The sequence below is a fragment of the Salmo salar genome, chromosome ssa19 (assembly GCF_905237065.1).
Source record: "Salmo salar chromosome ssa19, Ssal_v3.1, whole genome shotgun sequence".
NCBI lineage: Eukaryota > Metazoa > Chordata > Actinopteri > Salmoniformes > Salmonidae > Salmo > Salmo salar.
Window position 1 is genome coordinate 65,648,655 of NC_059460.1, and position 24,050 is coordinate 65,672,704.

General features: G+C 44.6%; 1 protein-coding gene across 2 annotated transcripts in view; it reads right to left on the reverse strand.

Annotated features, from left to right (window-relative positions):
• afap1l2 (actin filament associated protein 1-like 2) overlaps nucleotides 1-24,050 on the reverse strand; it is a 173,941-nt gene that overhangs the window by 62,979 nt on the left and 86,912 nt on the right. For both annotated transcript variants that reach the window (XM_045702610.1, XM_014159299.2), the window contains exon 5: nucleotides 2,812-2,917. In XM_045702610.1, the coding sequence (XP_045558566.1) occupies nucleotides 2,812-2,917 (106 nt within the window). The remainder of the gene's footprint in view (nucleotides 1-2,811; nucleotides 2,918-24,050) is intronic.

Genomic DNA, 24,050 nt, shown 5'->3' on the forward strand with positions numbered 1-24,050 from the left:
TCCCTTGCGGGAAACGGGAAAGAAAAAAACATATACAATACAAAAAACAAAATAAAAATATAAAAACATCAGTCACAGTCCAAATCACATCCCTACACAGGTGCAAGGGCCTATGAGGATGGAACACTCATCAACAGGATTCCTTGTAATGCTTCTGCTGTAAAAAAAAACATTCAGCCACACACACAACAATGCCTATTTTCTCTGATTTCCTCTTTGTTTGCTTTGTGCAGTTTAGAACCAATGCAATACATGATAAAAAGTCCACCTTCTTTTACTCTTCTCAACACCTCTGGATAGGAGACACGCTGGACAGCCCTTACTCTTGCCACCTCGGTCTCCTTAACAGTGCTCTTAATGAATTTGGGCACATGCTCGCCACCACAATTGCAGCATTTCACCTCAACTGACATACAATACTTCTCCCATCTACATTTATTTTTTTATTTCACCTTTATTTAACCAGGTAGGCCAGTTGAGAACAAGTTCTCATTTACAACTGCGACCTGGCCAAGATAAAGCAAAGAGGGGCGACAAAAACATCAACACAGAGTTACACATAAACAAATGTACAGTCAATAACACAATAGGAAAACATCTATGTAGAAGAGCAGGGAGGTAAGGGAGGTAAGGCAGGTCTTTGGAGATGTTGGCAGAATGTTTTCGGTTTTTATCTTTGGAGATGTTGGCAGAATGTTTTCATTTTTTATCTTTGGAGGTGTTGGCAGAATGTTTTATTTTTTTGCCCTATCCGACTGTTTCTGAAAGACAATTGCAAATTGTTGTGGACCTGTAAACAGATTGTTTGAATGCAAAAATATTTTTCATTCACTTTTTCCTGAACCTAAATAGTCTGCACCACCCGCAAATTCTGAAACACTGTCTACTCTGGAAAACATTTAAACTACAGTAGGCCTACAAAACAGTGGTAGCCTACACACTTCAATGCAAAAGATCAAGTCTGTTCACCTGTCAAATTCTACTGTAATGTTATAAACCGCACTCCCTGTCGAAAGCATGAAATTGCTTGAAATTATCACAGCCTATCTAGCCTAAAAGGCCCAATTAAATGAGAGATGTGCATGGTAATTTGGTGTATGGCTACTTCAGGAATATGAACTCATCATGGCCAGAAAAGGTGAGGAATTTATTCTGCAATGGTTATGATATTCAGAGCCTTCAGAAAGTATTCACACCCCTTGACTTTTTCCACATTTTGTTGTGTTACAGCCTGAATTTAAAATAGATTAAATATGTATTTATTTTTCCCATCTACACATAATACCCCATAATGACAAAGTGAATCAGGTTTTTAGAAATTTTTGCAAATGTATTGAAAATTAAATACATAAACATCTATTTTACAGAATTATTCACACCCCTGAATCAATACGTTAGAATCATGTTAGAATCACAAGTCATTGCCTTCTGAGTGGCGCAGTGGTCTAAGGCACTGCATCGCAGTGCTAGCTGTGCCACTAGAGATTCTGGTTTAAGTCCAGGCTCTGCCGGCCGCAACCGGGAGACCCATGGGGCGGCGCACAATTGGCCCAGCATCGTCCTCGTTAGGGGAGGGTTTGGCTGGCAGGGATGTTCTTTTCCCATCGCACTCTAGCAACTCCTGTGGCGGGCTGGGGGTAGAAGGTGTTTAGGTCCTGTGTGGCTCAGTTGGGAGAGTATGGTGCTTGCAATGCCAGGGTTGTGGGTTCGATTCCCATGGGGGACCAGTATGGGGGGGAAAAAATATGAAAAATGTATGCACTCACTACTGTAAGTTGCTCTGGATAAGAGTGTCTGCTAAATGACCCCCCCCCAATGAAGATTGCATCATCTGTGGATCTGTTGGGGTGGTATGCAAATTACAATGTGTCTGGGATGTTGATGTGAGCCATGACCAGCCTTTCAAGGCACTTCATGGCTATAGATGTGGGGCGACAGGCAGGTTACCATGGCCTTCTTGGGCACGGGACTATGGTGGTCTGCTTAAAACAAGTTTGTATTATAGACTGGGTAAGGGAAGAAAAGTAAAGACTCTTGTCAGGTCAGCGCATGCTTTGAGTATGCGTCTTGTCCGGAGGCGAATATTTGCATGTTATCTTTACTTACGTCGGCTACAGAGAGTGAGATCAAACAGTCATCTGAAACAGCTGGTGCTCTCATACATGGTTCAGTGTCGCTTGTCTCAAAGCTCGTCTGGTAAGCTTGTGTCGCTGGGTAGCTCACTGCTGGTTTTCCCTTTGTAATCCGTGAACGTTTGCAAAGCCTGCCACATTCCTCTAGCGTCAGAGCCGGCGTAGTAGGATTCGATCTTAGTCCTGTATTAACGCTTTGCCTGTTTGATGGCTCGTCGGAGGTCGTAGCAGGATTTCTCATAAGGGTCCAGATTAGTGTTCCACTCCTTGAATAGCGGCAGATCTAGCCTTTAGCTCAGTGCGGATGTTGCCTGTAATCCATGGGTTCTGGTTGGGGTATGTACCGGTCACTGTGGGGACGACGGCGTCAATGCACTTATTAATGAAGTCGTGATTTATGTGGTAAACTCCTCAATGTTATCGGATGAATCCCGGAATATATTCCAATCTGTGCTAGCGAAACAGTCCGGACAACTTCCGTATTGAGCACGTCACTGGAACTTCCTGCTTGAGTTTTTGCTTGTAAGCAGGAAGATAGAGTTATGCTCTGATTTGCCAAAGGGAGGGTGATGGAAGGCCCTGTATGTGGAGTAAAGGTGATCTACAGTTTTGTCGCCTCTAGTTTGGTAAAAACTAATTTCAGTTTCCCAGTAAAATCAGGGACAGGGCAGGAACTCACCGTTCATGGCTGAGTCATAGGGCTGGGCCTCCTCGTAATATCCCTCCTGAAATTCCAAGCAGGCCGGGGCCGAGGGCTGGGGGAAGGGCTCTCTCCCTACAATAACCTGCGAGAGAAGGAAAGGAGGAGGCAGAGAGTCAGAAGGTTTGGAGGAGAGAGAGAGAGAGAGAGAGAGAGAGAGAGAGAGAGAGAGAGAGAGGTTTCTTCTATTTTCTCTTGTACTCTATCTCAGGGTTTCCCAAACACGGTCATTGGGAGCGCGTTTAGTTTTTTGTGCCAGCACTAGACAGCTGATTCAAATCATCAAAGATTGATGATGAGTTGGTTATTTGAGTCAGCTGTGGGGTGTGGGGGGGGGAACCCTGTTTTTCGAAAACCCTACTCTATCTTTCACAATTGAATTACACACACACCTCCATGAAACATCTTTAAAATCTGGGGGTTACCCTGATAGGTGCTTTGACCAATCACCAGTCTCTCGACTGGGCTCTCCTTTCTGAGTAAAAGGGGGGAATTCCAATCCTCCTCTGACCTTAGCCTCTGCCTGGACTAGGATGGGAATTCCACATTAATTTGCCTTAGGGAGGTAACACAACACACAGCACAGGCTGGGCTACCTAGCTTTCCCAAATCAATCAAGCATTTCACCTCTATCCCCTCTGGTGCAGTCATCTACTATTCACACTGTTACAACATCCCCTTAGGCAAGCGGTCTGCTGAGTTTCTCCACAACGTCTACTGCTTGAAACATTTACTGCCTGGCAAGACTTCTGACTTCATGAGGACGAATATAAATTAAGAATTAAGCATTTCTACTACTTCTCAAGAAGACATTCCCATCTTCTGTCAAACCACATTGTTTGAAAGGTCACAAACAGTCATTCCGATTAAAATAACCTTTTGAGTGACTAAAATATCACACATACTATTTTGGGGGGATAGAAATGCCCCAAATTTGAGAAACATGTATTTTTCTCTCATGGCTAACGACCAGGAGGTTTGAAAAGACAGTTTGAGTGGGTGGAGTGCTTATATTCATGCGTTCTCCTTAACTGACAGCTCTTTGAAATGCCTATTTCTGGAAACTTGAATGTAGTGAGCAGTGTTGCAGTAAAATAATCTCAAACTAATTTGGTGATACACAAAGCAACTCAAACATTAAAATTGCATAAATTAAGTCGCAGCAGCACAGACAGATGTCTTGACATGACAGTTTTTAACAACCCTTCCCGCCCCTTTCGTTCTATGCTGGCTGAAGACCAAGTTTCACGATTGTGTGTAGAAACAGACCAAGGCGCAGCGTGAGTATCGTTCCACATCTTTATTATATTGTGAAACTTAGCCAAACTAACAATAAACTATAAACAAAACACAAACCGTGACAACAGAGGTGCAACATGCACTAACTCAAAATAATCTCCCACAAACACAGGTGGGGAAAAACAACTACTTAAATATGATCCCCAATTAGAGACAACGATGACCAGCTGCCTCTAATTGGGAATCATACAAAAAAAAACAATATAGAAAAAGGAAACATAGAAAAAATAAACTAGATAAAACCCCCCAGTCACTCCCTGACCTACTCTACCATAGAAAATAAGAGCACTCTATGGTCAGGACGTGACAGTACCCCCCCTCCCCCAAAGGTGCGGACTCCGGCCGCAAAACCTGAAACCAAAAGGGAGGGTGTCTAGTGTTGGTGGCGGCTCTGGTGCAGGACGAAGAACCTTCTCATCCTGCAGATCCGCCAACATTGGAGGCGGCTCTGGTGCAGGGTGAAGAACCCTCTCATCCTGCGGATCCGCCAACGTTGGAGGCTGCGAACTGTGGACCGTCGTTGGAGGTTCCGGACTGTGGACCGTCGTTGGAGGTTCCGGACTGTGAAACGTCGTTGGAGGTTCCGGACTGTGAAACGTCGTTGGAGGTTCCGGACTGTGGACCGTCGTTGGAGGTTCCGGAGTGTGGACCGTCGTTGGAGGTTCCGGACTGTGGACCGTCGTTGGAGGTTCCGGACTGTGGACCGTCGTTGGAGGTTCCGGACTGTGGACCGTCGTTGGAGGTTCCGGATTGGAAACCGTCGCCGGAGGTTCCGGACTGTTTACTGTCGCCGGAAGCTCTGGACTGGGAACTGTCGCCGGAAGCTCTGGACTGGGAACTGTCGCCGGAAGCTCTTGAACGGGAAGGCGCACTGGAGGCCTGATGCGTGGGGCCGGCACAGGTGGCGCCAGACTGGTAACACGCACCTCAGGGCGAGTGCGGAGAAAAGGCACAGGACGAATCTGACTGAGGACACGCACTTCAGGGAGAGAATTCCCACCCGGACCCTACCTTTTATAGTCAGGTTTTGCGGCCAGAGTCCGCACCGTTGGGGGGGGGGGTTACTATTACGCCCTTTTATTCTCTATTTGGTTAGGTCAGGGTGTGACTAGGGTGGGAAATCTATGTTTTCTATTTCTTTGTTGGCCGGGTATGGTTCTCAATCAGAGGCAGCTGTCTATCGTTGTCTCTGATTGGGGATCCTACTTAGGCAGCCTTTTTTCCCACCTTTGTTTGTTGGATCTTGATTTTGTATTGCTGCTGTGTAGCCTGCAGAACTTTACATTCGTTTTTGTATTTTGTCATTTTGACAGTGTTCATTTTAAAATAAAGTAAAATGTTTTCGCCTACCACGATGCACCTTGGTCTCATTCCAACAACGAGCATAACACCAGTAGAGTAGCTTTCTTGCTATATAAACCACGCCCCTCTGCAAACACACTTTCTGCGATGTTGGTTAGAAGGCAGGACTAATTTAAATTAGGTAAGGGAATATCATTTTACCATTGGTGTACTAAAATGTCTGTTACGGTGATGTCACCCTATCCCATTAATAATCCTGCCTCCTGAATCCAAGTGTTTGACATGTGGGAGAGGACCAGTAAACTTTATGATCAAACTTTATGAATGTAAAAACAACAGTAATTTTTCATACTTTGGTCATCATACTTTGATCTGATTTAGAGCTGACCCCATTTAGTCAACTGGTCGATTGTTACTCGATAGGCTGTTGGTCGACCGAGATTTCTTTAGTCGAGCAGTAGCAAAAAAAGTGTGTATATATATATATATATATACTGCTCAAAAAAATAAAGGGAACACTTAAACAACACAATGTAACTCCAAGTCAATCACACTTCTGTGAAATCAAACTGTCCACTTAGGAAGCAACACTGATTGACAATAAATTTCACATACTGTTGTGCAAATGGAATAGACAACAGGTGGAAATTATAGGCAATAAGCAAGACACCCCCAATAAAGGAGTGGTTCAGCAGGTGGTGACCACAGACCACTTCTCAGTTCCTATGCTTCCTGGCTGATGTTTTGGTCACTTTTTAATGCTGGCGGTGCTTTCACTCTAGTGGTAGCATGAGACGGAGTCTACAACCCACACAAATGGCTCAGGTAGTGAAGCTCATCCAGGATGGCACATCAATGCGAGCTGTGGCAAGAAGGTTTACTGTGTCTGTCAGCGTAGTGTCCAGAGCATGGAGGTGCTACCAGGAGACAGGCCAGTACATCAGGAGACGTGGAGGAGGCCGTAGGAGGGCAACAACCCAGCAGCAGGACCGCTACCTCCGCCTTTGTGCAAGGAGGAGCAGGAGGAGCACTGCCAGAGCCCTGCAAAATGACCTCCAGCAGGCCACAAATGTGCATGTGTCTGCTCAAACGGTCAGCAACAGACTCCATGAGGGTGGTATGAGGGCCCGACGTCCACAGGTGGGGGTTGTGCTTACAGCCCAACACCGTGCAGGACGTTTGGCATTTGTCAGAGAACACCAAGATTGGCAAATTCGCCACTGGCTCCCTGTGCTCTTCACAGATGAAAGCAGGTTCACACTGAGCACGTGACAGACGTGACAGAGTCTAGAGACGCCGTGGAGAACGTTCTGCTGCCTGCAACATCCTCCAGCATGACCGGTTTGGCGGTGGGTCAGTCATGGTGTGGGGTGGCATTTCTTTGGGGGGCTGCACAGCCCTCCATGTGCTCGCCAGAGGTAGCCTGACTGCTATTAGGTACCGAGATGAGATCCTCAGACCCCTTGTGAGACCATATGCTGGTGCAGTTGGCACTGGGTTCCTCCTAATGCAAGACAATGCTAGACCTCATGTGGCTGGAGTGTGTCAGCAGTTCCTGCAAGAGGAAGGCATTGATGCTATGGACTGGCCCGCCCGTTCCCCAGACCTGAATCCAACTGAGCACATCTGGGAAATCATGTCTCACTCCATCCACCAACGCCACGTTGCACCACAGACTGTCCAGGAGTTGGCGGATGCTTTAGTCCAGGTCTGGGAGGAGATCCCTCAGGAGACCATCCGCCACCTCATCAGGAGCATGCCCAGGCGTTGTAGGGAGGTCATACAGGCACGTGGAGGCCACACACACTACTGAGCCTCATTTTGACTTGTTTTAAGGACATTACATCAAAGTTGGATCAGCCTGTAGTGTGGTTTTCCACTTTAATTTTGAGTGTGACTCTAAATCCAGACCTCCTTGGGTTGATAAATTGGATTTCCATTGATTATTTTTGTGTGATTTTGTTGTCAGCACATTCAACTATGTAAAGAAAAAACTATTTAATAAGATTATTTCTTTCATTCAGATCTAGGATGTGTTGTTTAAGTGTTCCCTTTAATTTTTTGAGCAGTGTATATATATATATATACACAGTATATATCATGGTGTACAGAACACCTGTCTGATTGGCGCCTGTCTGAGTGGACTGATTCATTGTAGAGGCCTTGGGGATGGCACAGTCCATCAGACTAAGACATGTGTTACTGAAATTGTATATGGTTATATTACATAAGAACAATGGTGCAACACTAATAAAAATAATATTATTTTATAACAAATGCGCTTTCTCCCTCATTGGAAAGCTAGCAGTCGCTGTTCACAGTTGTGAAACATATCAGTGAGCTGTTGAATTGGCTTCTTTTCCAAGACCATGTTGCTATGTGCATAATAGCAAAGTTAACCAGCATATTGGTGTTGAGAACAATGCCGCGAAGGCACCAGCAAAATGAGGAGATGAGAAAACAGCCCTTGCCTCATTGTCTAAGAAAAGTGAGGAGAGAGGAAACCGGAACTTAATTAGGTCTATAATCAATAGCCTAACTGTTAAATGTGCCTGGCTTAATAAATCATCAATATATCTACAGAAATAGGACAGATCCTGCTTCTGTTGCCTGTTTGAGTGTATGTTTAATAGCCTACTGATTCTGTGAGCACCAAGCCTCACGTAAACAAAACATTTTTCTTTGCTGTTTTTAATCTTTGCTTTGCTGTAATAAAGGCTTTACAACTTTTTTTGTTAGAACAGCCTCCCTGGTATTATTTATAATTTATGTAGTGTTTACACTGTTCCAAATTGTCTGAAAATTATATTTGTAATACTAATGTTATTTTTTCTTGATGTCCTACTTATTGTTATTATAATAAGTAATGTTCTTATCATTACTGGGCTTAGTATAGCAGCCTTCTATAACCACCATCGAGCTGTAGGCCTAGAAGCACATCCTGTTTAGTCTTAATACCGTAACTTACTCAGGCTTATATTTCAATACATCTATAGGCTACTGTATCAATCAGTCATTCATTTGTTCATGTCATCACACAGCATACGAGTCATTCATGATTTGAAATTAAATCAAGCATTTTAGTTTTAAAATAAAGCGAGCCTTGAATAATTACCTAAAAAAATAAAATGATTGTGACTGTTTTTAGTCTTGGCTGTAATAAAGGCTTGACAATTTTTTTTTACAACAGACTCTCTGGTATGCTTATACTTATTTAGTGTTCCAAACGGTCAGAAAAATTATATTGCAATCTATACAGCACCTGTTTGGCACACATAATATGCACACAGCCCTTGCTCCTTACCTTTTTTTAGTCACATTTATTCCACACATCTGTCTTTCCTTTTACCTCCTGAGCAACCTATAAATATTCCTGTTTTTAGTTTATTTGTCACGTCCTCTACATCCATTTTGCTGTCACGTGTTACGGAGTTCAGAGTTTGTTATAACCAACTTATTAATGTGATTACAATATGCTATAGGCACGACCTGCCCGCTCATTAGGCAGGATTAAATGGACACTTTTTACGTCATGCAGGTTTCTCTGATCAAATAGTCTAACCTAAATGGTGCTCAATCAAATAAAAAATGAGCTGTCATGGTAACAAACAACATATCCTAAAAACAGGACAGGAGCGCAGCGGTAGGTACTGAAGGCCCCTCGCCCAACGCCTCGAATCCAGGATGGAACGGACGGAGTACGCCGGGGCCCCCTCGATGTCCAGAGGGGGCGGAGGAACCTCCCGCACCTCAGACTCCTGGAGCGGACCAGCCATCACCGGCCTGAGGAGAGACACATGGAACGAGGGGTTAATATGGTAATCGGGGGGAAGCTGTAACTTGTAACATACCTCGTTCACTCTCCTCAAGACTTTAAATGGCCCCACAAACTGCGGGCCCAGCTTCCGGCAGGGCAGGCGGAGGGGCAGGTTTCGGGTCGAGAGACAGACCCTGTCCCCCGGTGCGAACACCGGGGCCTGCTGGAGGTGACCATGGGCGGCTTCCCAGGTCTCCACCGCGCGCCTGAACCAATCGTCCACCGCAGGAGCCTCGGTCTGACTCTGATGCCACGGTGCCAGAACCGGCTGGTACCCCAATACACACTAAAAGGGGGAGAGGTTAATGGAGGAGTGGCGGAGTGGCGGAGCGAGTTCTGCGCCATCTCTGCCCAGGGCACGAACGCCGCCCACTCCCCCGGCCCGTCCTGGCAATAGGACCGCAGAAACCTGCCCACATCCTGGTTCACCCTTTCCACCTGCCCATTACTCTCGGGGTGGAAAACCCGAGGTGAGGTTGATCGAGACCCCCAGACGTTCCATGAACGCCCTCCAGACTCCCGAAGTGAACTGGGGACCTTGATCAGACACTATATCCTAGGCACCCCGTAGTGCCGGAAGACGTGTGTAAACAGGGCCTCCGCAGTTTGTAGGGCTGTAGGGAGACCGGGCAGAGGGAGGAGACAACAGGACTTAGAGAAACGATCCACAACGACCAGGATCATGGTGTTTCCCTGTGAGGGAGGAAGATCAATTAGAAAATCCACCGACAGGTGTGACCAAGGCTGTTGTGGAACGGGTAAGGGATGTAGCTTACCTCTGGGCAGGTGTCTAGGAGCCTTACACTGGGCGCACACCGAGCAGGAGGAAACATAAACCCTCTCGTCCCGAGCCAAGGTGAGCCACCAGTACTTCCCAGTCAGACAGCGCACCGTCTGACCGATCCGCAGATGACCAGAGGAGGGTGATGTGTGGGCCCAATAGATCAACTGGTCATGGACAGCAGACGGAACGTACTGACGCCCGACGGGACACTGGAGTGGAGCGGGCTCTGTACGCAACGCCTGCTCAATATCCGCGTCCAGCTCCCACACGACAGGCGCTACCAGGCAGGAGGCCGGGAGAATGGGAGTCTGATCCATGGGCCGCTCCTCTGTGTCATACAGCCGGGACAGTACGTCTGCCTTCACATTCTGGGAACCTGGTCTGTAGGACAGGGTAAACACAAAACGGGTAAAGAACATGGCCCACCTTGCCTGACGAGGATTCAGTCTCCTAGCTGACCGGATGTAATCCAGGTTGCAGTGGTCAGTCCAGATGAGAAAAGGGTGTTTAGCCCCCTCAAGCCAATGTCTCCACGCCTTCAAAGCCTTAACCACAGCCAACAGCTCCCGGTCCCCCACATCATAGTTCCGCTCCGCCGGACTGAGCTTCTTCGAGAAGAAAGCACAGGGGCGGAGCTTCGGTGGCGTGCCTGAGCGCTGAGAGAGCACGGCTCCGATCCCAGCCTCGGACGCGTCCACCTCCACTATGAATGCCAAAGAGGGATCCGGATGGGCCAGCACGGGAGCCGAGGTAAACAGAGCTCTTAGGTGCCCAAAAGCCCTGTCCGCCTCAGCCGACCACTGCAAACGTACCGGGCCCCCCTTCAGCAGTGAGGTAATGGGAGCAGCCACCTGGCCAAAACCCTGGATAAATCTCCGGTAGTAATTAGCAAACCCTAAAAATCGCTGCACCTCCTTTACCGTGGTGGGAGTCGGCCAATTACGCATGGCTGCAATGCGGTCTCTCTGCATCTCCACCCCTGATGTGGAAATGCGATACCCTAGGAAGGAGACGGCCTGGTGAAAGAACAGGCATTTCTCAGCCTTGACGTACAGGTCATGCTCCAACAGTCGTCCAAGTACCTTGCGCACCAAGGACACATGCTCGGCGTGTGTAGCGGAGTATATCAGAATGTCATCGATATACACCACTACACCCTGCCCATGCAGGTCCCTTAAAATCACATCTACGAAGGCTTGGAAGACTGATGGAGCATTCATCAACCCGTACGGCATGACAAGGTACTCATAATGCCCTGAGGTGGTACTAAACGCCGTCTTCCACTCGTCTCCCTCCCGGATACGCACCAGGTTGTACGCACTCCTGAGATCCAGTTTAGTGAAGAAGCGCACCCCGTGCATTGACTCAATCGCCGTGGCGATAAGAGGTAGTGGGTAACTGTACCTCACCGTGATTTGATTGAGACCGCCTATAGTCAATACACGGGCACAGACCTCCATCCTTCTTCACAAAAAAGAAACTTGAGGAGGCGGGTGAAGTGGAGGACCCCTGACGCAGGGATTCGGAGACATATGTCTCCATAGCCACCTTCTCCGCTTGAGACAGGGGATACACGTGACTCCTGGGAAGTGCAGCGTCTACCAGGAGATTTATCGCACAATCCCCCCGTCGATGGGGTGGTAATTGAGTCGCCTTCTTTTTACAGAAGGCGAGAGCCAAATCGGCATATTCTGGGGGAATGCGCATGGTGGAGACCTGGTCTGGACTTTCCACCATGGTAGCACCAACGGAAACCCCTGCACACCTCCCCGAGCACTCTCGCGACCACCCCGTGAGAGCCCTCCGTTGGCAGGAAATGGTGGGGTTATGACGAGCCAACCAGGGAAGGCCTAGTACCACGGGAAACATAGGAGAGTCAATGAGAAAGAGATTCTCTCCTCGTGACCCCCCTGCGTCTCCATGGCCAGGGGGATGGTGGCTTCCCTGATTAGCCCGGACCCTAATGGTCGACTATCCAGAGCGTGAACCAGGAAAGGTCTAACCACAGGAATAATGGGGATCCCTAAACTAAGAGCTAAGGCTCTGTCGATAAAATTTCCAGCTGTGCCTGAATCGACGAGCGCCTTATGCTGGGAATGCAGGGAAAACTCAGGGAAACAAACAGGTACAAACAGGTGGACAACAGAGGACTCTGGATGAGAGTGGTGCAGACTCACCTCGGGTGATACCAGAGTGCCCTGCCTGCTGCCTCGACTCCCAGAGGGACCAACCCGGTACCGACCGGCAGTGTGCCCTCTGCGGCCACAGATGTTGCACGTGAAGGCCCCTCCTCCAGGCTCCCTACGCGCAGCCCCTCCCAACTCCATGGGACCGGAGCGGGAGTTCTGGGAGATATAACTGACATAGCCCCCTCAGGACGTCCACGGGTGACCAGCAGGTTATCCAACCGGATGGACAGATCCACCAGTTGGTCAAAGGTGATGGTGGCATCCCTGCAGGCCAACTCCCGTCGGACGTCCTCACGCAGGCTGCATCGATAGTGGTAGATGAGGGCCCTGTCGTTCCATCCTGCTCCGGCGGCCAAGGTCCGGAACTCCAGCGCACACTCCTGTGTGCTCCTCGTCCCCTGCCTCAAATGGAAGAGTCGTTCCCCCGCCGCTCTACCTTCGGACGGAGGGTCAAAGACGGCCCGGAAACGGCGGGTGAACTCCTTGAAGTGGTCCAAGGCCGCATCTTCCTCACCCCACACGGCGTTTGCCCACTCCAGAGCTCTCCCCGAGAGGCATGAGATGAGGGTGGACACTCTCTCCCTTCCTGAGGGAGCTGGGTGAACGGCGGCCAGGTATAGGTCCAGTTGTAAGAGGAACCCCTGGCACTGTGCGGCCGTCCCATCATACTCCCTGGGAAGGGAGAGAACCATCCCACTGGAGCTGGATCCGGACGGGACGGGTAGAGGTAACCCCGGTTGCGCTGGTCGAGGTGCTGGAGAGACTTCCTGTCTCTCCCAGTTGTCCATGGTCTGGACAACGCGATCCATCATGGCGCCGAGATGATAGAGCATTGCCGCATGTTCCTGGACGCGCTCCTAGACTCCTCTGACCGGGGTACCTGCTCCTGCTGAGTCCATGGTTGGTGTAAGATTCTGTCAGGCGTGTGCGTACTTGTGCTGAAGTCAGGTGCAGGAGAGCAGAGAATTGTAAACAGGCGCACACTTTATTTCGGCAGGAGAGAATATACAGACGGATGCAGCTGCGTCCAAAAATCTCCAACCAACAAGGCAAAGTGTAAAATGCGCAAAAACAGTCACAACCATCAAATGTATACAAACAGGCTTCGTGAAATAACACAAGAGAAAATGCACGTAAGCCTAGTGCGTACAAAAACACGTATCACACAAACAATCTTACACAAAGACATGAGGGGGAACAGAGGAATAAATACATGTAGATTGACTGGCAAATGAAAACCAGGTGTGCAGGGAACAAGACAAAACAAATGGATACATGAAAAATGGAGTGGCGATGGCTAGAAAGCCGGTGACATCGACCGCTGAATGCTGCCCGAACAAGGAAAGGAGCCGACTTCGGCGGAAGTCATGACATGTGCGAATCAACATCTCTATGTTTTGAGAGAAATGTCTGAGTATGACAGCTGTTGCTTGCGGTTTGCGCAAGAAAACAATAACTGATTCTATAAATTGAACGTGCTGCGCAAAAGCTACAGTTGAAGTCAGGTTGGAGTCAGGAAAACTCGTTTTTCAACCACTCAACAAATTTCTTGTCAACAAACTATAGTTTTGGCAAGTCGGTTAGGACACCTACTTTGTGCATGACACAAGTCATTTTTCCAACAATTGTTCACAGGCAGATTATTTCACTGTATCACAATTCCAGTGGGTCAGAAGTTTACATACACTAAGTTGACTTCACCTTTAAACAGCTTGGAAAATTCCAGAAAATTATGTCATGGCTTTAGAAGCTTCTGATAGGCTAATTGACATCATTTGAGTCAATTGGAGGTGTACCTGTGGATGTATTTCAAGGCCTACCTTCAAACTCAGTGCCACTTTGCTTGACATCATGGGAAAATCAAAAGAAATCAGCCAAGTCCTCAGAAAAAATATTGTAGACCTCCACAAGTCTGGATCATCATTGGGAGCAATTTCCAAATGAATGAAGGTACCACGTTCATCTGTACAAACAATAGTACGCAAGTATAAACACCATGGGACCACGCAGCCATCATACCGCTCAGGAAGGAGACGCGTTCTGTCTCTTAGAGATGAACGTACTTTGGTGCGAAAAGTGCAAATCAATCCCAGAACAACAGCAAATGACCTTGTGAAGATGCTGGAGAAAACAGGTACAGAAGTATCTATATCCACAGTAAAACAAGTCCTATATTAACATAACCTGAAATGCCGCTCAGCAAGGAAGAAGCCACTTCTCCAAAACCGCCATAAAAAAAGCCAGACTACGGTTTGCAACTGCACATGGGGACAAAGATCGTACTTTTTAGAGAAATGTTATCGGGTCTGATGAAACAAAAATAGAACTGTTGGCCATAATGACCATCGTTATGTTTGGAGGAAAAAGGGGGAGGCTTGCAAGCCTAAAGAACACCATCCCAATCGATGCATGGGGGTGGCAGCATCATGTTGTGGGGGTACTTTGCTGCAGGAGGGACCGGTGCATTCACAAAATAGATAGCATCATGTGGGAAGAAAATTATGTTTATATATTGAAGCAACATCTCAAGATATCAGTCAGGAAGTTAAAGCTTGGTCGCAAATGGGTCTTCCAAAGGAAAATGGGTCTTCCAAAGGAATGGGCCAAAATTCACCTAACTTATTGTGGGAAGCTTGTGGAAGGTAACCCGATACGTTTGACTGAAGTTAAAACAATTTAAAGGCAACACTACCAAATACTAATTGAGTGTATGTAAACGTCTGACCCACTGGGAATGTGATGAAAGAAATAAAAGCTGAAATAAATCATTCTCTCTACTATTATTCTGACATTTCACATTCTAAAAATAAAATGGTGATCCTAACTGACCTAAGTAAGACAGGGAATTTTTACTCGGATTAAATGTCATGCATAGTACCTTGCAAAAATATTCACCGTCTTGGCGTTGTTCCTATTTTGTTGCATTACAACTAGAGGTCGACCGATTAATCGGAATGGCCGATTAATTAGAGCCGATTTCAAGTTTTTGGGCGCCGATTTGGCCGATTTCTTTTTTGACCGTTATTTAACTAGGCAAGTCAGTTAAGAACACATTCTTATTTTCAATGACGGCCTAGGAACGGTGGGTTAACTGCCTTGTTCAGGGGCAGAACGACAGATTTTTACCTTGTCAGCTCAGGGATTCAATCTTGCAACCTTACGGTTAACTAGTCCAACACTCTAACCACCTGCTTTACATTGCACTCCACGAGGAGCCTGCCTGTTACGCGAATGCAGTAAGAAGCCAAGGTAAGTTGCTAGCTAGCATTAAACTTATCTTATAAAAAACAATCAATCAATCATAATCACTAGTTAACTACACATGGTTGATGATATTACTAGTTTATCTAGCCTGTCCTGCATTGCATATAATCTCTTAGGTACACGTTGCTCCAACCATAAACATCAATGCCTTTCTTAAAATCAATACACAAGTATATATTCTTAACCTGTTAGGGCTAGGGGGCAGTATTTGCACGGCTGGATAAAAAAATGTACCCGATTTAATCTGGTTACTAATCCTACCCAGTAACTAGAATATGCATATACTTATTATATATGGATAGAAAACACCCTAAAGTTTCTAAAACTGTTTGAATGGTGTCTGTGAGTATAACAGAACTCATTTGGCAGGCAAAACCCTGAGACATTTTCTGACAGGAAGTGGATACCTGATGTGTTGTATTACCTTTAAACCTATGCCATTGAAAAACACAGGGGCTGAGGAATATTTTGGCACTTTCTATTGCTTCCACTAGATGTCACCAGCCTTTACAAAGTGTTTTGAGTCTTCTGGAGGGAGATCTGACCGAACAAGAGCCATGGAACGATGATGGCCCATTAGACACCTGACGCGCGAGTTCATGTTGGGTACCCTCGTTCCAATACGTTATAAAAGAGAATGCATTCGTCCACCTTGAATATTATTCATGTTCTGGTTAAAAAGGCCCTAATGATTTATGCTATACAACGTTTGACATGTTTGAACGAACGTAAATATATTTTTTCCCCTCGTTCATGAAGTGAAGTCCGGCGGGCTTAGATCATGTGCTAACAAGACGGAGATTTTTGGACATAAATGATGAGCTTTTTTAACAAAACTACATTCGTTATGGACCTGTGATACCTGGAAGTGACATCTGATGAAGAGAATCAAAGGTAATGGATTATTTACATAGTATTTTCGATTTTAGATCTCCCCAACATGACGGCTAGTCTGTATCGCAACGCGTATTTTTCTGGGCGCAGTGCTCAGATTATTGCAAAGTGTGATTTCCCAGTAAGGTTATTTTTAAATCTGGCAAGTTGATTGCGTTCAAGAGATGTAAATCTATAATTCTTTAAATGACAATATAATATTTTACCAATGTTTTCTAATTTTAATTATTTAATTTGTGGTGCTGACTTGACTGCCGGTTATTGGAGGGAAACGATTTCCTCAACATCAATGCCATAGTAAAACGCTGTTTTTGGATATAAATATGAACTTGATAGAACTAAAAATGCATGCATTGTCTAACATAATGTCCTAGGAGTGTCATCTGATGGAGATTGTAAAAGGTTAGTGCATCATTTTAGCTGGTTTTATGGTTTTGGTGACCCTGTCTTTGAATTGACAAAACATTACACACAACTCTTGTAAATGTACTGTCCTAACATACTCTAAATTTATGCTTTCGCCGTAAAACCTTTTTGAAATCGTAAAACGTGGTTAGATTAAGGAGATGTTTATCTTTCAAAGGGTGTAAAATAGTTGTATGTTTGAAAAATTTGAATTTTGACATTTATTTGGATTCAAATTTGCCGCTCTTGAAATGCACCTGCTGTTGATGGAGTGCACCACGGGTGGGACGCTTGCGTCCCACCTAGCTCATAGAGGTTAAAATCAATACACAGAAGTATATATTTTTAAACCTGCATATTTAGCTAAAAGAAATCCAGGTTAGCAGGCAATATTAACCAGGTGAAATTGTGTCATTTTGCGTTCATTGCACGCAGTCAGGGCATATGCAACAGTTTGGGCCGCCTGGCTCGTTGCGAACTAATTTGCCAGAATTTTACGGAATTATGACATAACATTGAAGGTTGTGCAATGTAACAGGAATAACGTTTCCTTTTCGAGATGATAGTTTCCGGATTCGACCATATTAATGACCTGTGTGTTATTATGTTATAATTAAATCTATGATTTGATAGAGCAGTCTGACTGAGCGATGGTAGGCATTTGCAGGCTCGAAAGCATTCATTCAAACAGCCCTTCGCAATGCATTGCACTGTTTATGACTTCAAGCCTGTCAACTCCCAAGATTAGGCTGGTGTAACCGATGTGAAATGGCTAGCTAGTTAGCGGGCTGTGCGCTAATAGCGTTTTAAACGTCACTCGCTCTGAGACTTGGAGTGGTTGTTTCCCTTGCTCTGCATGGGTAACGCTGCTTCGAGGGTGGCTGTTGTCGATGTGTTCCTGGTTCGAGCCCAGGTAGGAGCGAGGACAGGGACGGAAGCTATACTGTTACACTGGCAATACTAAAGTGCCTATAAGAACATCCAATAGTCAAAGGTATATGAAATACAAATCGTATAGAGAGAAATAGTCCTATAATTCCTATAATAACTACAACATCTTACCTGGGAATATTGAAGACTCATGTTAAAAGGAAGCACCAGCTTTCATATGTTCTCATGTTCTGAGCAAGGAACTTAAACGTTAGCTTTCTTACATGGCACTTATTGCACTTTTACTTTCTACTCCAAAACTTAGTTTTTGCATTATTTAAACCAAATTGAACATGTTTCATTATTTATTTGAGGCTAAATTGATTTTATTGATGAATAATATTAAGTTAAAATAAGTGTTCATTCAGTATTGTTGTAATTGTCATTATTACAAATAAAACATTTGTTTAAAAATTGTCCGATTAATCGGTAGCGGCTTTTTTTGGTCCTCCAATAATCGGTATCGGCGTTGAAAAATCATAATCAGTCGACCTCTACTCCAAACAGGTCAGGGACAGTTGTGGAGAAGTGCAGATCAGGGTTGGACTATGAAAAAAATATCCGAAACTTTGAACATCCCACGGACCACCATTAAATCCATTACTAAAAATTGGAAAGAATATGGCACCAAAAAAAACCTGCCAAGAGAGGGCCACCCACCAAAACTCACGGACCAGGCAAGGAGGGCATTAATCAGAGAGGCAACAAAGAGACCAAAGATAATCCTGAAGCAGCGGAGATTGGAGTATCTGTCCATAGGACCACTTTAAGCCATACACTCCACAGAGCTGGGCTTTACGGAAGAGTGGGCAGAAAAAGCCATTGCTTAAAGAAAAAAATAAGCAAACACGTTTGGTGTTCGCTAAAAGGCATGTGGGAGACTCCCCAAACATATGGAAGAAAGTACTCTGGTTAGATGAGACTAAAATTGAGCTTTTTGGCCATCAAGGAAAATGCTATCTCTGGTGCAAACCCAACACCTCTCATCAGCCTGAGAATACCATCCCCACAGTGAAGCATGGTGGTGGCAGCATCATGCTGTGGGGATGTTATTCATCGGCAGGGACTGGGAAACTAGTCAGAATTGAAGGAATGATGGATGGCGCTAAATACAGGGAAATTCTTGTGGGAAACCCGTTTCAGTCTTCCAGAGATTTGAGACTAGGACAGAGGTTCACCTTCCAGCAAGACAATGACAATAAGCATACTGCTAAAGCAACACTCGAGTGGTTTAAAGGACAACATTTAAATGTCTTGGAATGGCCTAGTCAAAGCCCAGACCTCAATAAAATTGAGTATCTGTGGTATGACTTAAAGAATACTGTACATCAGCGGAACCCATCCAATTTGACGGAGCTGGAGTAGTTTTGCCTTGAAGAATGGGTAAAAATCCCAGTGGCTAGATGTGCCAAGCTTATAGAGACATACCCCAAGAGACTTGCAGCTGTAATTGCTGCAAAAGGTGGCTTTTACACAGTATTGACTTTGGGGGGTGAATAGTTATGCACGCTCAAGTTTTCATTTTTTTTTTATTATTTCTTGTTTGTTTCACATTAAAAAAAAATGTTGCATCTTCAAAGTGGTAGGCATGTTGTGTAAATCAAATGACAAAAAAAATGTAGAATCCATTTTAATTACAGGTTATAATGCAAAAAAATAGGAAAAATGCCAAGGAGGGTGAATATGACATAACACATATGGAATCATGTAGTAACTAAAAAAGTGCTAAACAAATCAAAATATATTTTATATTTGAGATTCTTCAATGTAGCCACCCTTTGCCTTGATGCCAGCTTTGCACACTCTTGGCATTCTCTCAACCAGCTTCATGTGGAATACTTTTCCAACAGTCTTGAAAGAGTTCCCACATATGCTGAGCACTTGTTGGCTGCTTTTCCCTTCACTCTGCGGTCCAAGTCATTCCAAACCATCTCAACTGGGTTGAGGTTGGGTGATTGTGGAGGCCAGGTCATCTGATGCAGTACTCCATCACTCGCCTTCTTGGTCAAATAGTCCTTACACAGCCCGGAGGTGTGTTTTGCATTATTGTCCTGTTGAAAAATTAATGATAGTCCCACTAAGCGCCAAACCAGATGGGATGGCGTATCACTGCAGAATGCTGTGGTAGCCATGCTGGTTAAGTGGGCCTTGAATTCTAAATACATCACTGACAGTATCACCAGCAAAGCACCCCCACACCATCACACCTCCTCCTCCATGCTTCACGGTGGGAACCACACATGCGGAGATCTACTCTGCGTCTCACAAAGACAGGGCGGTTGGAACCAAAAATCTCTAATTTGGACACACCAGACAAAAGGACAGATTTCCATTGGTCTAATGTCCATTGCTCGCGTTTCTTGGCCCAAGCAAGTCTCTTCTTATTATTGGTCCTTTAGTAGTGGTTTCTTTGCAGCAATTCAACCATGAAGGCTTGATTCACACAGTGAATTGAGATGTCTGTTATTTGAACTCTGAAGCATTTCTTTGGGCTGCAATCTGAGGTGCAGTAAATGTATTTACTTATCTTCTGCAGCAGAGATAACTCTGGGCCTTCCTTTCCTGTGGCGGTCCTCATGAGAGCCATTTTCATCATCCATCATATGCTTGATGGTTTTTGCGACTGCACTTGAAGAAACGTTCAAAGTTCGTGAAATTTTCCAGATTGACTGACCTTCATTTCTTAAAGTAACGGACTGTCATTCCTCTTTGCTTATTTGAGCTGTTCTTGCCATAATATGGACTTGTTTTTTTTACCAAATAGTCGAAAAGAGAGCACACAGAAGGCTGGTATAAAATACCTGTCTCCGGATTACATCTTGAAACAAAGGCAAACAAGGCATCCGTGACACAGAGGGAGAATGTCCATCCATGTATATGGGTAAAATAATCTAGCTAGCTACATTTTCAGATTTCTAATTTTGTCAGAAAGTTGTTTTCATTTCAAGTTAAATTTTAATGTTAGCTAACTAGCTAATGTTATCTGGCTGGCTCGCTAGCTAGCTAACGTTACTTGTATGATCTGTGTAGTAATATAGAGCAGTCTGACTGAGCGGTGGTAGGCAGCAGCAGGCTCATAAGCATTCATTCAAACAGCACTTTCGTGCATTTGCCAGCAGCTCTTCGCTGTGCTTCAAGCATTGCGCTGTTTATGACTTCAAGCCTATCAACTCCCGAGATTAGGCTGGCAATACTAAAGTACCTATTAGAACATCCAATAGTCAAAGGTATATGAAATACAAGTGGTATAGAGAGAAATAGTCCTATAATAACTACAACCTAAAACTTCTTACCTGGTAATATTGAAGACTCATAGTTAAAAGGAACCACCAGCTTTCATATGTTCTCATGTTCTGAGCAAGGAACTTAAACATCAGCTTTTTTACATGGCACATATTGCACTTTTACTTTCTTCTCCAACACTGTTTTTTCATTATTTAAACCAAATTCAACATGTTTCATTATTTATTTGATACTAAATTGATTTTATTGATGTATTATATTAAGTTAAAATGTGTTCATTCAGTATTGTTGTAATTGTGTGTGTGTGTGTGTGTGTGTGTGTGTGTGTGTATGTATGTATGTATGTATGTATGTATGTATGTATGTATGTATGTATATATATATATCTATATCTATATCATCTTTTCCCCAAAAAAATTTAAATCGTCCGATTGATCGGTATCGGCTTTTTTTGGTCCTCCAATAGTCGGTATAGGCGCTGAAAAATCAGAATCGGTCAACCTCTACTGCGTAACATTTCATTATGTTTCAGCGTGAAAAGTTCTCAAGGGCACACAAATCCAAAATAATGTAGGCCTATGCCATTGCAAAATCGAATGCTTCTAACTGAATTTTAACCTCATCTGAGAGTCACGTTATAGGCCTACTGTCCTTAACGTATACTTGTTGGATGGATTGGCTGTGCATTAGTGTCTAATGGTAGGCTAGCTGTCTAGTGTCCCGTGTGGCTCAGTTGGTAGAGCATGGTGTTTGCAACACCAGGGTTGTTGGCCAGTACGGGGGGGGAAATAATTTACAATTTTTTTTATGAAATGTATGCATTTACTACTGTAAGTCGCTCTGGATAAGAGCGTCTGCTAAATGACTAAAATGTAAATGTAATGTAATATGATTCCTGTCTTAGAGCCATTTGCATTGCTAGTTATAGCCTAATGTTAGCTAGCTAACATTGAACCTGGTTGGTTAGCTACCTGTAGATTCATGCAGGGTTGTAATGTTATGAGTTGGGATTATGGTCTATTGTTTAGCTCGCTACATGTCTAAACAAAAGACTCCACTATGCAAGTAACCATTTAAATAGAATGTTCATGATGTCACTGTGACAACTGACGATAGACGTAGTTGGTAAATTCGCTCAGGCTATCTACTCTGATTTCAGCGCACTCGTCTGAGTGTGCCAGAGCGCAGAATAACAAATTTACGGACGCTCAACACCCGTTGAATATGGCTGGTGTCAGTAAACGTTGGAAAAAAGCATAATTAAATTGTTCCCAGCAGCACAGTTGCAGTCACCAACGCTCTCCATAACATAACAGCCTAACCAGCTCTGCTAGGACTTCACCCTCCTAAATCCAAACAGTCTCACTTCCCACGGCGACCAGAATCCCCCCTCCCACCCTACCCCACACGCATAGGATGCGTCCCAAATAGCAAACTATTCCCTACATAGTGCACTCACTACTTTTACCAGAACCCTATGGGCCCTGGTCAAAGTAATGAACCGCATAGGGAATAGGTTACCATTTGGGATGCAACTATAAACACACACACACACACACACACACACACACACACACACACACACACACACACACACACACACACACACACACACACACACACACACACACACAATAACCCCTGCCTCATCACCACGGAAACGGCAGGCCAGGGTAGCGGTTCAGGAGTCAGGGAAAAAATAACAGTCGCGGGGGAAAGAATAGGGGGGAGTGTTTTGAGAAAGAGTGGGAAAAAACCCAAATGAACACCCAGAACATGGAAAGTCCCTCGTTCCTATGCCAAGAATTCAGCACAGCGAAAACACTCACTCGGGGCTGGGAAAGAGGGAGAAGATAGTGATAAAAAAATCAGCAGGGCTGCTGTGTTGTAAAACCTGGGTCCAGGGCTCTGATAATGTCCCGGTCTATCTCCCTGCTCTTTCCTTCACTTAGATTTCCTGTATGGTTTTATGTGACACAACTATGGACACTTTGGTCCCAACTTTTATACTTAGTATGGGGAACCAAATTGAATTGCTCAATCATTTTCAAACACCATGAAAATGAATTAGTTGTTAGCATAATAAAAGTCATAATAGAATATAAAAATATATTTGACCATATTGTTATTGTCATCATAATTTAAAGTGAAAGCAGTTTTTACTGGTGGTGGTAGCCTAGAATTACTGTATATTAGCAGTAGTAGTAAAACTGAATTTTCTGTCTCATTATTCATAATGTAAATTGGGCCGTTCTTGAATTGTGGTGGCATTTGCATCCCTTGCCTTTGCAACCATGAAAAACACTTTAAAAATACAAATAGTCACACATCATACGTTTTTGTTTATATTGAACTGTTTATCAATGACAAAACATAATGCAAATCCTTTATACTGCAAAACTTTGTTTATGCATTATTAAAAGTATTTAAGGAAAGCAAATTGGCTTGTCCCAGTAGTGATGTTTAAAGTTGTAGTGACATGTTTTGGAGATTTAGAGATACAGTGTGTTCGGAAAGTATTCAGACCCCTTGACTTTTTCCACATATTGCTATGTTATAGCCTTATTCTAAAATTGACTAAATAAAACAATTTACAATAACCCATAATGAAAAAGCAAAAACAGAAATACCTTATTGTTATAAGTATTCAGACTATTTGCGATGAGACTCCAAATTGAGCTCAGGTGCATCCTGTTTCCATTGATCATATTTGAGATGCTTCTACAACTTGGAGTCCACCTGTGGTAAATTCAATTGATTGGACATGATTTGGAAAGGCACACACCTGTCTATATAAGGTCGCACAGTTGACAGTGCATGTCAGAGAAAAAACCAAGCCATGAGGTTGAAGGAATTGTCCGTAGAGCGCCGAGACAGGATTGTGTCAAGGCAAAGATCTGGGCAAAGGAAGGTCCCCAAGAACGCAGTTCATTCTTAAATGGAAAAAGTTTGGAACCACCAAGACTCTTCCTAGAGCTGGCCTCCTGGCCAAACTGAGCAATTGGGGGAGAAGGGCCTTGGTCAGGGAGGTGACCAAGAACCCAATGGTCACTCTGAAAGAGCGCCAGAGTTCCTCTGTGGAGATGGGAGA